This window comes from Trichechus manatus, unplaced genomic scaffold, assembly GCF_000243295.1.
Source record: "Trichechus manatus latirostris isolate Lorelei unplaced genomic scaffold, TriManLat1.0 scaffold00236, whole genome shotgun sequence".
NCBI lineage: Eukaryota > Metazoa > Chordata > Mammalia > Sirenia > Trichechidae > Trichechus > Trichechus manatus.
The window spans coordinates 658753-672413 of NW_004444172.1; the positions used below are offsets into that span (position 1 = coordinate 658753).

The window sequence follows — 13661 nt, forward strand, 5'->3', positions numbered from 1 at the left end:
CTGCAGTTAGAACCCATCATATGCTCTGTGGGAGAAAGTGGTGGCAGTCTGCTTCCTTAAAGATTTACAGCCTTGGAAACCTGATGGGGCAGTTTTACTCTGTCCTGAAGGTCGCTGTTGGTCAGAATCTACTTGACTGCAGTGGGTTTGGGTTTTGGTTTGTTGGTGATAATCTTGTTTCCTCCTCACTGAAGAGGGTTTTCATAATTAAGTATTTAAATTACTTTGGCTAAAGCAACTTGTTTCATCAATGATATTCAATCTACCTCTAGAACAGTCTATTCATTTGAACATAGAGTGTTCTTTAAATACAAAATAGTTATCTCTATCTCCTGGGATCTCTTCCACCCGACACAGTTACATTTCTAATTAAACAAATCTCCTTGGCACTCTCTGATTTGCTTTATTTACATATTTTCCCAGAGAGCTCTTACTCTACCCAGAATACTCTTCCTCTGCAGCCTCTCAATGGAACAGAATGTGCAGAAAGTTTTATTTGTTAGACTTGAACACGGTCCTGATTGCCCTTAACTGAGCAATACATTGGAGACCATCTAAAATAGGCACAAATCCAGTTCTCACCTTATCTATTATGACTGCTTCATATGGACTCTCTGTTCCTATTAGACTGAGCTGCTGTCTCATTTTCCTCAAGTTATTTTCTCGTCTGAAATGGGTGTCTTGATCCAAATTCAGAGGCTGGCCTCTGTAAGAGTTGTAATAAATGTTCTGACAACAAATAATATTTTTACCTACAAATCATATAGTATATAATTTATTTCTTCAACACTTCCTAGGCAAACCAAGAACTGGCTGTTGGGTATATTAAATCTAGTCCAAAAGTTCTTTGTTTTTTTTTGTGCTGTTAGATTAACCCCAACAGGGGCGTCTTTTCCTTTTCTTTACAGCATTCTAACAACTTTCCACAACTTCATTCCCTCTGTTAACCCTCTTTTAAGGTGTAGATCCTATTAAACTTCACTGAGGATAAAATAAAAGTCTGGTATAATTCCAGCTGAGATGAGACACGAGATTCCGGGACAACTGTCATTCTATTGTTATAAAATATTTCCCATTCAAGTCTTCAAACCTTAGTGACACTTAGATAGTGTAATCTTTAAGATTGTGTGTCAACTTGGCTGGGATATGATTCTCAGTGTCTTGGCATTTATGGACTGTTTTGGTAGTCATATAATGATTTAATAACTGCTCTGATGAGATCTGATATCATGTGATTATTTCCATGATGGGATCTGCTCTGAGTAGCCAATCAATTAAAAGGGAGTTTTCTTGGATTGTGACTTGCATCCAATATGTGTAGACTTTCTGGTAAAGCTCACTGGCTTTTGCTCTGCCCTGGATCTAGTATTTGGCTCATCATCATCTGACCTCCAGTTCTTGGGACTGGGGCCAGCAGCCAGCCGTCTCACCTACTGGTCTTGGATTGTCGACCTTCGCCACTGTGAGCCAGCATGCTGTCATCTGACCTATGGATCTTGGGTTCATCATGCCCTGATGCTGACCCAGGGATTTGGGACTTGCCAAGAAAACAAGAGCATAATTATAATAAAACTCAATCGTGTGATTACTGCTGTGCTCAAACACTGGTTTTCACTATGGTTGTGCTGCTGTCACTACATCCACATTGGGTGCCACTTGTCCCATCACCAAAAAAAATTTGCAAGTCTCTATGATCTAAAGGGTACTTTCCCCTCTCCCCTTTTCTCCCTGGTCACCTCCAAGGAACATTGGTCTCTCTGTATGTATCTATTCTTGTGTTGTTATAAAAGAGGGATCATATAATACTTGTCCTTATATGCTTGACTTAGTTTACTTAGCATTATGCCCTCCAGGCCAGTCTATATTATATTTCGAGGACTTATCTTTGTTCATTATGCTTGTGGAGTATTACATTGTATGTATGTACCACAATTTTGTTTATCTATTCATCTGTTGATGGGCACTGTGGTTGTTTCCATTTATTTGCTGTTGTGAATAAAGCAGCAATGAACATAGGTGTGCATACATTTTTTTGAGGTCTCTAGTGTACATACCTGGAGAGTTGGTGGTGTAGTGATTAACAGCTCATCTGCTAATAAAAAGCTCAGCAGTTCAAACTCACCAGCTGCTCCTTGGAAACCATATGGGGCACTTCTACTCTGCCCCATGGGGTTATTATGAGTCGACGTTGACTCGACTGCAATGGGTGTAAGGTATATAGCTAGGAATGGGATTACTGGATCATAGGGCAGATCTATTTCGAGTTTTTTGAGAAAGCATTTTTCATAGGGGGTGTACTGTTTTACAGTCCCACAAGCAGTAGATATAGGTTCCAATTTCCCCACAAGGTCACCACAAGGTTTGATGATCTCTTTTTTTTTTTCATCAGAGCCGTTTTATCTGAGATAAGATTGTTTCTCATTGCAGTTCTGAGTTGCATGTCTCTAATGTGTAATAATTGTGAATATCTTCTCATATTTTTGTTGTCTGCTTGGATGGATTCTTTGGTGAAACTTCTGCTCATTTCCTTTGCCTATTTTGTGAATGTGTTGTTTGTATTTTTGTTGTTCACATGCTGCAACTTTCTACAGATGTTAGAGATTAGACCCTTGTCAGGTGATGGGGTGAATGTGTTTTACATGTGGCAAGGACATGGATTTTTGGAGGCCAAATGGTGGAATGTCATGGATTGAATTATGTCCCCAAAAAATATGTGTTAACTTGGTTAGGCCATGATTCCCAGTATTGTGTGAGTGTCCTCAATTTTTCATGATGTGTTATAAATCATGATCTCTGTGAGTGGTTAAAGAGGATTAGGGTGGGATGTAACACCCTTACTCAGGTCACATCCTTGATCCAATGTAAGGGGAGTTTCCCTGGGGTGTGGCCTACACCACCTTTTATCTTACAAGAGATAAAAGGAAAGGGAAGCAAGCTGAGAGTTGGGGGGTCTTCATACCACCAAGTAAGCAGCGCCAGGAGCAGAGCACATCCTTTTGACCTGAGGTTCCTGCGCTGAGACGCTCCCAGACCAAGGGAAGATTGAAGACAAGGACCTTCCTCCAGAGCCAACAGAGAGAGAAAGCCTTCCCCTGGAGCTGACACCCTGTATTTGGATTTGTTAGAGAATAAATTTCTCTTTGTTAAAGCCATCCACTTGTGGTATTTCTGTTGTAGCAGCACTAGATGATTAAGGCGTCAGGCAAGTCATTTCTGGAGATATTTCCATAATCGGTTGGTTCTCTATTCTTTTAATAAAGTCTTTTGATGATCATTATATTTTAACCTTTATGAGGCCCCATTTATCTATTTTGCATTCTTTTATTCGTGCATTTGTGGTTATGTTTGTTATTCTATTTTCACAAAAGCTTAGGTCCCACAGTTTACTCCCTGTTTTCTTCCACGAATTTTCTTGGTTTTCAGTTTATCATTTAGGTCTTTGATCCACTTGAAGTTAGTTTTTGTGTATGGTGTGAAGTATGGGTCCTATTTCATTTTTGTGCAGGTGAATATCCAGTTTTGCCAGCACTATATATTAAAGAGACTTTGACTCCTTGTAGAAAATCAGTTGTCCATAGATGGCTGGGTTTGATTCTAAGTTCTCAATTCTATTCCAGCGATCTGTGTATCTATCATTGAACATTCACTAGACTGTTTTGATTAGAGTGGCTGCATAGCATGTTTCAATATTGGGGACTGTGAGGTCTCTTGCTTTGTTCTTCTTCTTCAATATTGCTTTGTCTATCAGTGATTTCTTTCCTTTCCAAATGAGGTTGGTCATTTGTTTTTCCATTTCACTGAAGAATGTTGTTGGGATTTGTATTGGGTTTGCATTGTATCTGAAGATCATTTTTTGGTAGAATTGACATTTTCACTATATTAAGTGTACCAGTTCATGAACACTGAATGTATTAACATATTTGTAAGTCTTTTTTTGTCTCTTAAAGTTGTATTTTATAATTTGTATCTTATCAGTATTTTATGTCCCTTGGTTGGTTAATTCCCAGGTATTTGATCAGTTTGGGAGCTGTGGTAAATTGTATTGGTTGCTTCATTTTTTTTTATAGTTTATTTTTTTTGAGTAGTAGTCTTTGTTAGTGTAGAGGAATGTGACTGATTTTTGTGTTTATCTTGTACCCTGCAACATTACTAAATTGTTCTATTAGTTCCAGCACTTTTCTTGGGGAATCTTTAGGGTTTTCTATGTATAGGATCATGTCATCTGCAAATATGGGTAGTTTTACATCTTCCTTTCAGATTTGGAACTTTTATTTCTCTTTTTATTTTTATTGCTGTGGCTAGGTTTCCAGTTTAATGGTGAATAAGAGTGGGCATTCTTGTCTCCTTCCAGTTCTAAAAGAGAAGGCTCTCAGCCTTTCTTCACTGAGTATAATGTTGGCTCTTGGTTTTGCATATATGCTCTCAATTATGTTGAGAAATTTACCTTTTATACCTATTTTACAGAGAGTTTTTATCAGGAGAGGGTGTTGGATTTTATTGAATGCATTTTCTGCATCAATTGGTAAGATCATATGGATTTTTTCTGTTATATTTCTGTAGTGAATTAAGTTGGTTTTCTGAAGTTGAATCACCCTTGATCATCACTTTCACTTGATTATGGTGTATGATTTTTTTACATGTGGCTGAAGTCTGTTGGACAGAATTTAGTTGAAAAATTTTGCATCTGTTTTCTTAAGGGATATTGGTCTGTAATTTCCTTTTCTTGTAATATCTTTGCGTGTTTTAGGTATCAGCTTTATGATGATTTCATAGGAAGTGTTTGGTAGTGTTCCTTTCTCTTCTAGCTTTTTGAACTGATTGAGTAGGATTTGTGTCAACTCTTCTCTGAATGTTTGATAGAATTATCCAGTGTAGCCATCTGGTCCTGAGCTTTTTTTTTGGTTGTTACTGTCAGTTTCTTGATGACATCTTCAACCACTACCTTTGTAAAGGGTCTGTGTAAATATTCTATCTGTGTCTGTGTTAGTTTGGGTAGGTAGTGTGTTTCTAGGAATTTGTCCATTTCTTCTATGTTTTGAAATTTGTTGGAATACAATTTTTCATCATAATCAGTTATGATTTTCTTTATTTCTGTTACATCAACAATTTCATTTCTTAATTTGGTTATAGCCTCTTCTAGTTTTTTTTTTTTTTTTTTTCTTTTTTTCTTTTTTCAGTTTAGCTGGTGGTTTGTCTATTTTGTTGATCTTTTCAAAGAACCAGCTACTGGTTGTGTTGATTCTTTCTATTGTTTCTCTATTTCCTAGTTAGTTTAGTTCTGCCCTGATCTTTATGATTCCTTTAATCTGGTAGCTTTGGGCTTCTTTTGCTCTCTCTTTTCTATTTGTTCAAGTTGTTGGTTTAAGTTAACGGTTTTACATCTATCTTCTTTTTGTATTGTAGGCAGTTATTGCTATGAATCTCTGAGTACTGCTTTTGCTGTGTAACAGAACTTTTTTATATGCTGTATTTTCATTTTCATTTGATTCTAGGAATTTTGTAGTTTCAATTATGGTTTCTTCTATAAGCTAATAATCTATAGTAGTGTGTAATTTAGTTTCCATGTGTTATTTATTTATTCCTTGTTTTTTCTGTTGTTAATTTCCCGCTTCATGCCATTATGGTCAGAGAAGATGCTTTGTTTGATTTCAATTTTTTTAAATTTCTTGAGACCTATTTTGTCCCAGCATATAGTCTATTCTGGAAAATGATCCATGTGCACTCTAGAAGAAGGTGTATTATTCTGATACTGAGTGGCACGTTCTATGTATGTCTATTAGACCCAATTAGTTTATGGTTTTATTTAAGTTCTCAGTGTCCTTAGTGATCTTATTTTTAGATGTTCTGTCTATCATTGAAAGTGGTTTGTTGAAGTAATCTACAGTAATTGTGGAGTTGTCTATTTCTACTTTCCTGTTAGTCAGTATTTGTTTCATGTACTTGGGTGCATTGCTGTTAGGTACGTATATGTTTACAATTGTTAGGTCTTCTTGCTGAATTGACAGTTTTATTATAATTCAATGCACTTCTTTATTCTTGTAATAGATTTTAATTTTAAATCTATTTTATCTGATATCAGTATGGCTAACCCTGAACTTCTTTGTTTATTGGTTGCATGGAATATTTTTTTCCATCCTTTTATTTTCAGTCTGTTCGTGTCCTTATGTTTGTTTTCTTTGTTCTTTTCTTTTGTTTCTCTTGAGACTTGATAAGGTCAATTATTTTGTCGTCTAGTTTATTTTTTCTGTCTTCTGTCTGTTTGATTCTATTGCTGAGTGTTACTTTTGCATTTTTTAAATCCGTTGCTTTATTCTTCAGTTCAAATAGTTCTTTCTGTTATGTTTTCAGTTTCATTGTTGAATCTTATTTTATTCCTCCATTTATTTTCTGATCTCTGCTAACTTGTATTCTGTGTGCCTTATCTTTTTTGGAACATATTTAGCACCATAGTCTGAAAATTATCAATTCTTTGCGTTATTCTGACTTTCATAGGAGAAATCTCCTCTTCAGGTTTTGCTATGCATTGGTTATTCTTACCTTGTGATTTTGCTTGTTTTACTAATTTTTGTTGAACTTGGGCATTTTGTTATTATTACTATTTTAAACTATGAATTTGGTATTCTGGTGTTTTTGGCAAAATCTTCTGATTTGGAACCCTGTTTGCACTGTGGCCAACCTCCCGGCTGACAACCAGAAGGCCAGCACCTCCACTGACTGGCCACTTCATGGGGAAAAATATTGGCATCCCACCTCCACAAAGACTGACAGACCTGGGTACCCCTTGGGGTGGCACATTTAGCTGCATGGGGTCTCTATGTGTCATAATCTACCCAGCAACAGTGCATTTGTTGTCTTCTCCTGAGAAGCACTAGAGGGCACTGCTATCTTTAGGTTTTTTTCAGTGTTTAATCAGGAGTTCTGGAGGATTAATCTTTGGAAATCATTACCCATGAGCAGGACAGGGGGTGTTTTGCTAGTCAATGATGCTGACATAAGCTGTGAGACTCGATTTTCCTGAGGCAAAGCTGGGGGCTCTCTATATCTTGCCCTCATGGGCAACTCTGCACAGATTCTCCCACAGTGCCCCCACTCTGGTCAGGGAGACTTCCATTTCCCTCTATGTCATCTGTTAATCTGAACTATTCCCCTTGCTCTGCTGCTACTACAGATCCTCCAGGTCCTAGTGCCCATCTACCTTGGGCCTCAATGAGATTCAAGGGCACTTTCTTTCTGTGCCACAGTTTCCCTTCACACCTGTCTAATTGTAAGGGCAATGAACTCCCATGGCCAAATTGTATCGCCTTATAAAAACTGGGCCACAGCTTCCTAAGTTTAGTTCTCTTTCTGTGTTCCCTCTTTTGGGGTGTTCCCCAATCCTGTCCCAACATGGTTGCAATGAAAATGTGCCCACAATGTTAGCAAGTAGGTTCTCCCACTTTCTGTGCCATCTCCACTCCTCCTCTCTCCTGCTTCTGGACTCACCCAGACTCTCCAACACTTCAACTGCCATCTAGAGTTCTCAGATCTCAGTGTGTGCTTGTTTTTACTCATTATTCAGTGTGTTAGTTGCTAGGGGACGAAAAGAGAGCATACACTTACTTTGCCATCTTGGTCAGCCCACTCCTGCAATATATTTTATTTCAAAAAAGATGAAGGCAGAGAGTTTGGCAATGGATAATTTTAAATATAGACGTGAAAGGAACTATTTCTCTACTTTTTAAAAATCCCTACAGATAATCTATGATTAATGGCTTGTAGGAAGTTAAGAAGTGAGACAAGTAGATTCCTTTGGTGAAAACTACTAAAGACCAACTTAATGACACTGATTGCTCAAAGAGAGAGCACATGTAAAAGTGGCTGTATTTTGGAGAGATTTACGGATACTTGTTGCAGGTGATAGAATAACAAATAACTTTTATATCTTTGTTTATGCAACTGAGTAAATCTGAAAGTCATTTATTGATACGAAGAAGACTATTGGGAGAAAGATGTTTATGGGTGAATATGGGTTATCAAAACATATACTGTATTAATCTTCATTTTGGTATCTCTGAGTTTTGGATATATGACTTGAAGTAAACTGGAGTTTTTCTTGATATACAGAATAATTTTCAATACTTATTGGAACTATATTACATTTATACTCAAAAAAATGAGGATGCATTTAGATAGTAGCTAATATTTTTAACATTTTCCTCATTAACAATATGATAATATTTTCAGAATGCAAACCTTAACTTTTCCATTACTTAAAATAAAGTTGTTAAGGGGAAGTAGGAAATGATATTTTATACAATTCCTGAATCAAAACAGTTTGTTGTAAGGATACAGTAAAGGCAGTTATGATATATTTTGAGTTTTTTTATTATTAACCATATCTTAAAGTCAAAAAGTAGTAAGTATTGAGTCGCTAAACATAGACTTCTACTTCTCCATCTTGATTGATACAGTGTCTAACGGGACATTTTTAAAATTTATTTGTCTGACACCACCAGAGAGGAAGTGAATCAGAATACATCATTTCTATATTAACCCAGAGGTTATTGGAAAGCATACAAGAGACAAAATCATAGAACAGGCAATGGTATATTGACTTCAGAGGGAACCTGGATAGCAAAACCATTTTACAATCAGCTGATAGTGGAAAGGTTGCAGATTGAACCTACTCAGTGGCTCTGCAGAAAAAGTCCACCTATCTACTTCTGTAAAGATCATCACCAAAAATCCTTATGGAGCACAGTTCTACTCTGTAACACATTGATTCACCATGGGTCGGGTTCTGTTTCCATGACAGCTAACACCAACAATAACAACTCTCTTAAATCACACTCAAAACGAGTGAACAATACACATGAAAATTTTTTGGAAATAGGGCATACATGACCAAATACTTATTTGGATTATATTGAGTGTGAAAGCAATTTGGTGATGATTAATTAACTGCTTAATTGTTTCAATGATATCTTTGGTCCTAAGGCTGTAGATAAGGGAAGATGCTAAGGAAATTCCTTAATCGCAAATGTGATCATAATTACAGATATAACAATGTCATATGATAAACTAAATTGGAGGTAGGTGTGCTCTTCACAATGCATTAATTTTCACAAAATCTCTGTAAGGTTATATGGAAACCCTGGTGATGGAGTGGTTAAGACTTCAGACGCTAACCGAAAGGTCAGCAGTTCAAATCCACCAGGTGCTCCCTGGAAACCCTATAGCACAGTTCTACTGTGTCCTAAAGGGTTGCTATGAGTTGGAATCAACTCGACGGCAACGGGTTTGGTTTTTGGTTTATATATATATATATATATATGTATGTGTGTATATGTATATTTATATATATACCCATGACCGTTCACTTGACTCCAACTCATAGGGACCCTATATATGTTTATGTATTTATACATATATATAGTCAAATATAAAAAGTGACTTTGAAGGATTAAATAATTTTCCATGTCAAACAAAAACTTAAGTGATAAAGACCTAACTCAAACCCAGGTCTAAAATAGAACATGGGTGAAAACCAAAAATCCAAACCCATTGCCACTGAGTCGAGTCTGACTCATAGTGACCCTATACGGTAGAGTAGCACTGCCCTATAGGTTTTCCAAGGGGCGGCTGGTGGATTCAAACTGCCTACTTTTGTTCAGCAGCACTCATTGTTTGAGCATTGTTCACCTCGCGTCTTGTCACTATTCCTTAAACAATAAAGGATAACAATTATTTACATAGCATTTACGTTGTCTCAGGTATTATAAGTAATCTGGAGATGATTTAAAGTATAAGAAAAGTTGTGCGTAGGTTTATATGCAAATATTGTGCTATTTTATATAAGGGACTTGAGCAGCCACAGATTTTGGAATTCTTGGGAGTCCTGGAGCCCATACATCATGGATACTGAGGGAACACTGCATGGTTTTAATTAATGCATATTGTAAACCTGGTTTCTAAAATAAGTGTCACAAATGTGTGGATACTCATGGAAATGAATGATATGGTTTACTCTAAGTGATATAACAGATTATACATTATAACTGACTAAATTAAATTAACCCAAGCAAAAGTTCTTATTGAGGGAGAACACTGCAAAATGAAATTAGAGAATTATTAATGGAACGATCTGCTGTCTGTTAATACATATATTAGTTAAGTAATTTGAGCAGAAACTCCTGACAATATTGCAAGTGATTTTTAACTTGGAAATAATTTTCACTGTATGGAAAGACAAGGTGTCTTTTTTATCGAGTGCTCCTATAACAGAAATACCACAAATATATAGCTTAACAAAGAGAAATTTGTTCTTTCACACTCTAGGAGGCTAGAATTCCAAATTCAGCGTGATGGCTCCAGGGGAATCTTGCTCTCTCTGTTGGCTCTGGGTGAAGGTCCTTGTCACCAATCTTCCCCTGGTCTAGGAGCATCTCAGTGCAGGGAGCAGGCTACAGAGAATGCACTCTCATCAGGGTTCTTCATTCTTAGTCATAGGAGGTCCCCCTTCTCTCTGCTCACTTCTTTCTTTTATATCTCAAAAGTGATTGACTCAAGATACAACCTAAGGTTCTGGACTGAGTCCTGCCTTATTAATATAACTACCTCTAATCCTGCCTCATTAACATCACAGAATTAGGATTTACAATACATAGGAATACCATCAAAACGAACTTTTTGACTTCTAGTCAATTCTGACTCATATGACAAAATGGTGGGCAATCACACAATATTGAGAATCATGGCATACACAAGTTGACACATGTTTTTTGGGGATACAATTCAATCCAGAACAAAAGGTATAGTTAAATGTATTCATCTGTTGAAATGTGATTAAAACTACAGAAGAAATCAATTCTTATACATTTAATTGATTCTTCAATGAAGTGAATTATTTGGACAGCAATTTTCTCAGTGCCATTATGACATCCTTGTTCCTTAGACTATATATCATGGGATTAAACATTGGAGTTAGGATAGTGTAGAAAAGAGAAAGTACTTTGTCAGTTTCCTCCGAGTGGCTGGTGTTGGGTCGTAAGTATGTAATAATGGCTGATCCAAAGAATAACAGCACAACCATAAGATGAGATGAGCAGGTGGAGAAGGCTTTGGCTCTACTTGTGTCTGATGGCAACTTTAGGATGATGGAGATGATTTTACTGTAGGAGCCAAGTATTAACAGAAAAGGAACCACAACAAATAACACAGCGACTATGTAGACCAACGTCTCATTTACAAAGGTGTCCCCACAAGTCAGCTTGAGTATTGGGGGAATGTCACAGAAGAAGTGGTTAATTTGTTTAGATCCACAAAAAGGCAGAGAGAAAATCTGATATGTAAGCTCTATCATAACTGGGATTCTAATAGTCCAGGACCCAGTCACCAACTGGATACAGACCCTGAGGTTCATAACTAGAGGATAGTGCAGAGGGTTACAAATGGCCACGTAGCGGTCATAGGCCATCACAGCCAGGGGCAAACACTCTGTGCCTCCAAACATAAGAGCAAAGCACATCTGTGTGGCACAGGCAACTAAGGAAATTCTTCTTCTCTGGGTCCCTAGATTCATCAGCATTCTGGGGATAGTAGCTGATACATAGCAGATTTCTAAGAAGGAAAAATTTGCCAGGAAAAAATACATAGGGCTCTGGAGAGCAGGGTCCATTTTTGTTATTAGAAATATGGTGCCATTGCTCATCAGGATAATGATATAGATGATTAGAAATAATCCAAAAAGAAACCACTGGAGATGGGGCATGTCAGCAAAGCCCAAGAAAACAAACTCCATCAGTTCAGTTAGATTATCTTCTGGTGGTTTTTCTTGATGATGCATCTGTGGAAAAGATAAACTTACACGTTCATTTCCTTTTACCTTTCTGTATCTCTTTGCCTCTTCTCTAAATTGTATTGAGGAGTCTGGATTCGATTTTATGATCAACGTAATTGTTTGAACTTTAAGAATGAAACTACGTACGTATGTCCCATGCCCTCCTGTTAAGTCACAGTAAACAGTCCCTTCAAATTTATTTTAAGATCATTTCAGTGTAGTTTCAGAGCACAGCCCAGAATAAATCAAGCTATACCTGACTCTGCAGAAGCACTGGTGCAAATGGCAACTGCTGGAGGTGACCTTGAGCTTTGCCATCTCATCTCATTTTAAATTAATTACACGTCTTGACAATCCTATTGTATTTTTCTGTGCATTTTCTCAGTCAACTTCTCAAACACTATATCATGAACTGTCTTCTAATGTACATTTTCAACTGCCTATTTCAATGCTTCATTCTCTCACATTTGATTGTTTTAAGCACATAGGTTCCTGTTACACAATTCATATCAGGTAATTTAAAAGAAAATTGAGAGAATATTTCATTTTGCATACAGGAATATAACAAGTATCTTTTGGTAGGATATTAAGTGGATAAGATAAGAGGATTTTATCCAGGGAAATTAGCCTGGGTACATTGATTCAGATACAAAGAATAAATGTAGTCACCCTGGAAAAACAGTGGTAGCAAGGAGGGTATTTGTTACCTGTGTTTATGTATGTGGGACAGTATATGTAAAGATATTGGCTGTTATGTTATATCCATTGTGCTGTGTACACCCGCTCTTGTTTTTGTCATTACTCAAAAAATAACACTTCAGACAACTGTTTTTAAATTAATTTTCCTTAGATATAAGGATATTGAGACTCACTAAGTGTGGAGAATTCAATCAACTGCACATAGGTTTTGTGTCTGCAAGTCGGTACCTTTCTTTTTTTAAGTGGTCTTTAGTTTGGCTCTTATCTCCATGATTGTCTGTGTAATACAAAGCAATTAAAGATTTTAAGATTTTCTTCGTTTCTGAGAATTAAGTGAGTTAATATTGGTAAAATATATCAGCTTCCTACCAATTTTAAACGTTTCACTTTTTAGTTATGTTTCTATAATTATGATTATGATAGTATGTTCTTTAAGCCTGTAGCCCTAGGATTTAACAGATTGCCTAGTTAAGTCGGTGTTTGATAAAGTGGTTTTGAGTTCCTTGGTTGGCAATTATTTTTCCCACCATTCCCTTTCATCAGGGGCAGGACAAGGACTAGTCAGGGAAGCTTCTAAGGTGTAAAATGTAAGGAGGCGTTCAGGGCCATCTTTGCACTTTCAGAATCCTGAAAATGAGTGCTTCCTTACATTCTGAAGGAGGCAAGTAACCTCTTGCTTCACCCTACTTTTCATCTCTCCAACCTAATGTTTGCACATTGTCCACTAAAATGAGAAGTGTGGTACCATGGTTTAAAAAAAAAAAAAAAAAAAACTTCTTGCCAAGGAGTAGATTGCAACTCATAGGGACCCTATAAGATAGAATAGAACTGCCCCATAGGGTTTAGGAAGCAGTGTCACATCTTTATTACTGGTTGGTGTGAACCACTGGCCTTTATGTTAGCAGTTGAATGGTTAACCACTGATCCACCAGGGCTCCATGCCCATGTTAAAGAGCAGTATTTCCCAAATGGACTGAAATTGAATGGTACTTCCAACAACATCTAGCTGTGTGATCACTTTGGGGAAGTTAATTAATCTTCCTGCATCACAGTTTGCTCAGCTGTTAAATGGCCAGCAAACATATCAACATATAGTGTTGTTATATGAATTAAATCATTTCATATAAGTAAAACAACTGAAGAA

The 13661-nt window shown here is 36.9% G+C and overlaps 1 protein-coding gene across 1 annotated transcript; it reads right to left on the reverse strand.

Moving 5' to 3' along the window:
• Positions 1-10882: 10882 nt before the first annotated feature.
• LOC101352843 (olfactory receptor 10AG1-like) lies at positions 10883-12073 on the reverse strand. The gene has a single exon (XM_004389169.3). The coding sequence runs from the start codon at positions 11822-11824 to the stop codon at positions 10883-10885; it is 942 nt and encodes a 313-aa protein (XP_004389226.1). The 5' UTR covers positions 11825-12073.
• Between the last annotated feature and the right edge of the window lie 1588 nt (positions 12074-13661).

Coding starts and splice junctions, on each gene's coding strand:
- LOC101352843 (XM_004389169.3), bottom strand. CDS start 11,824: ATGCATCATCAAGAAAAACCACCAGAAGATAATCTAACTGAACTGATG.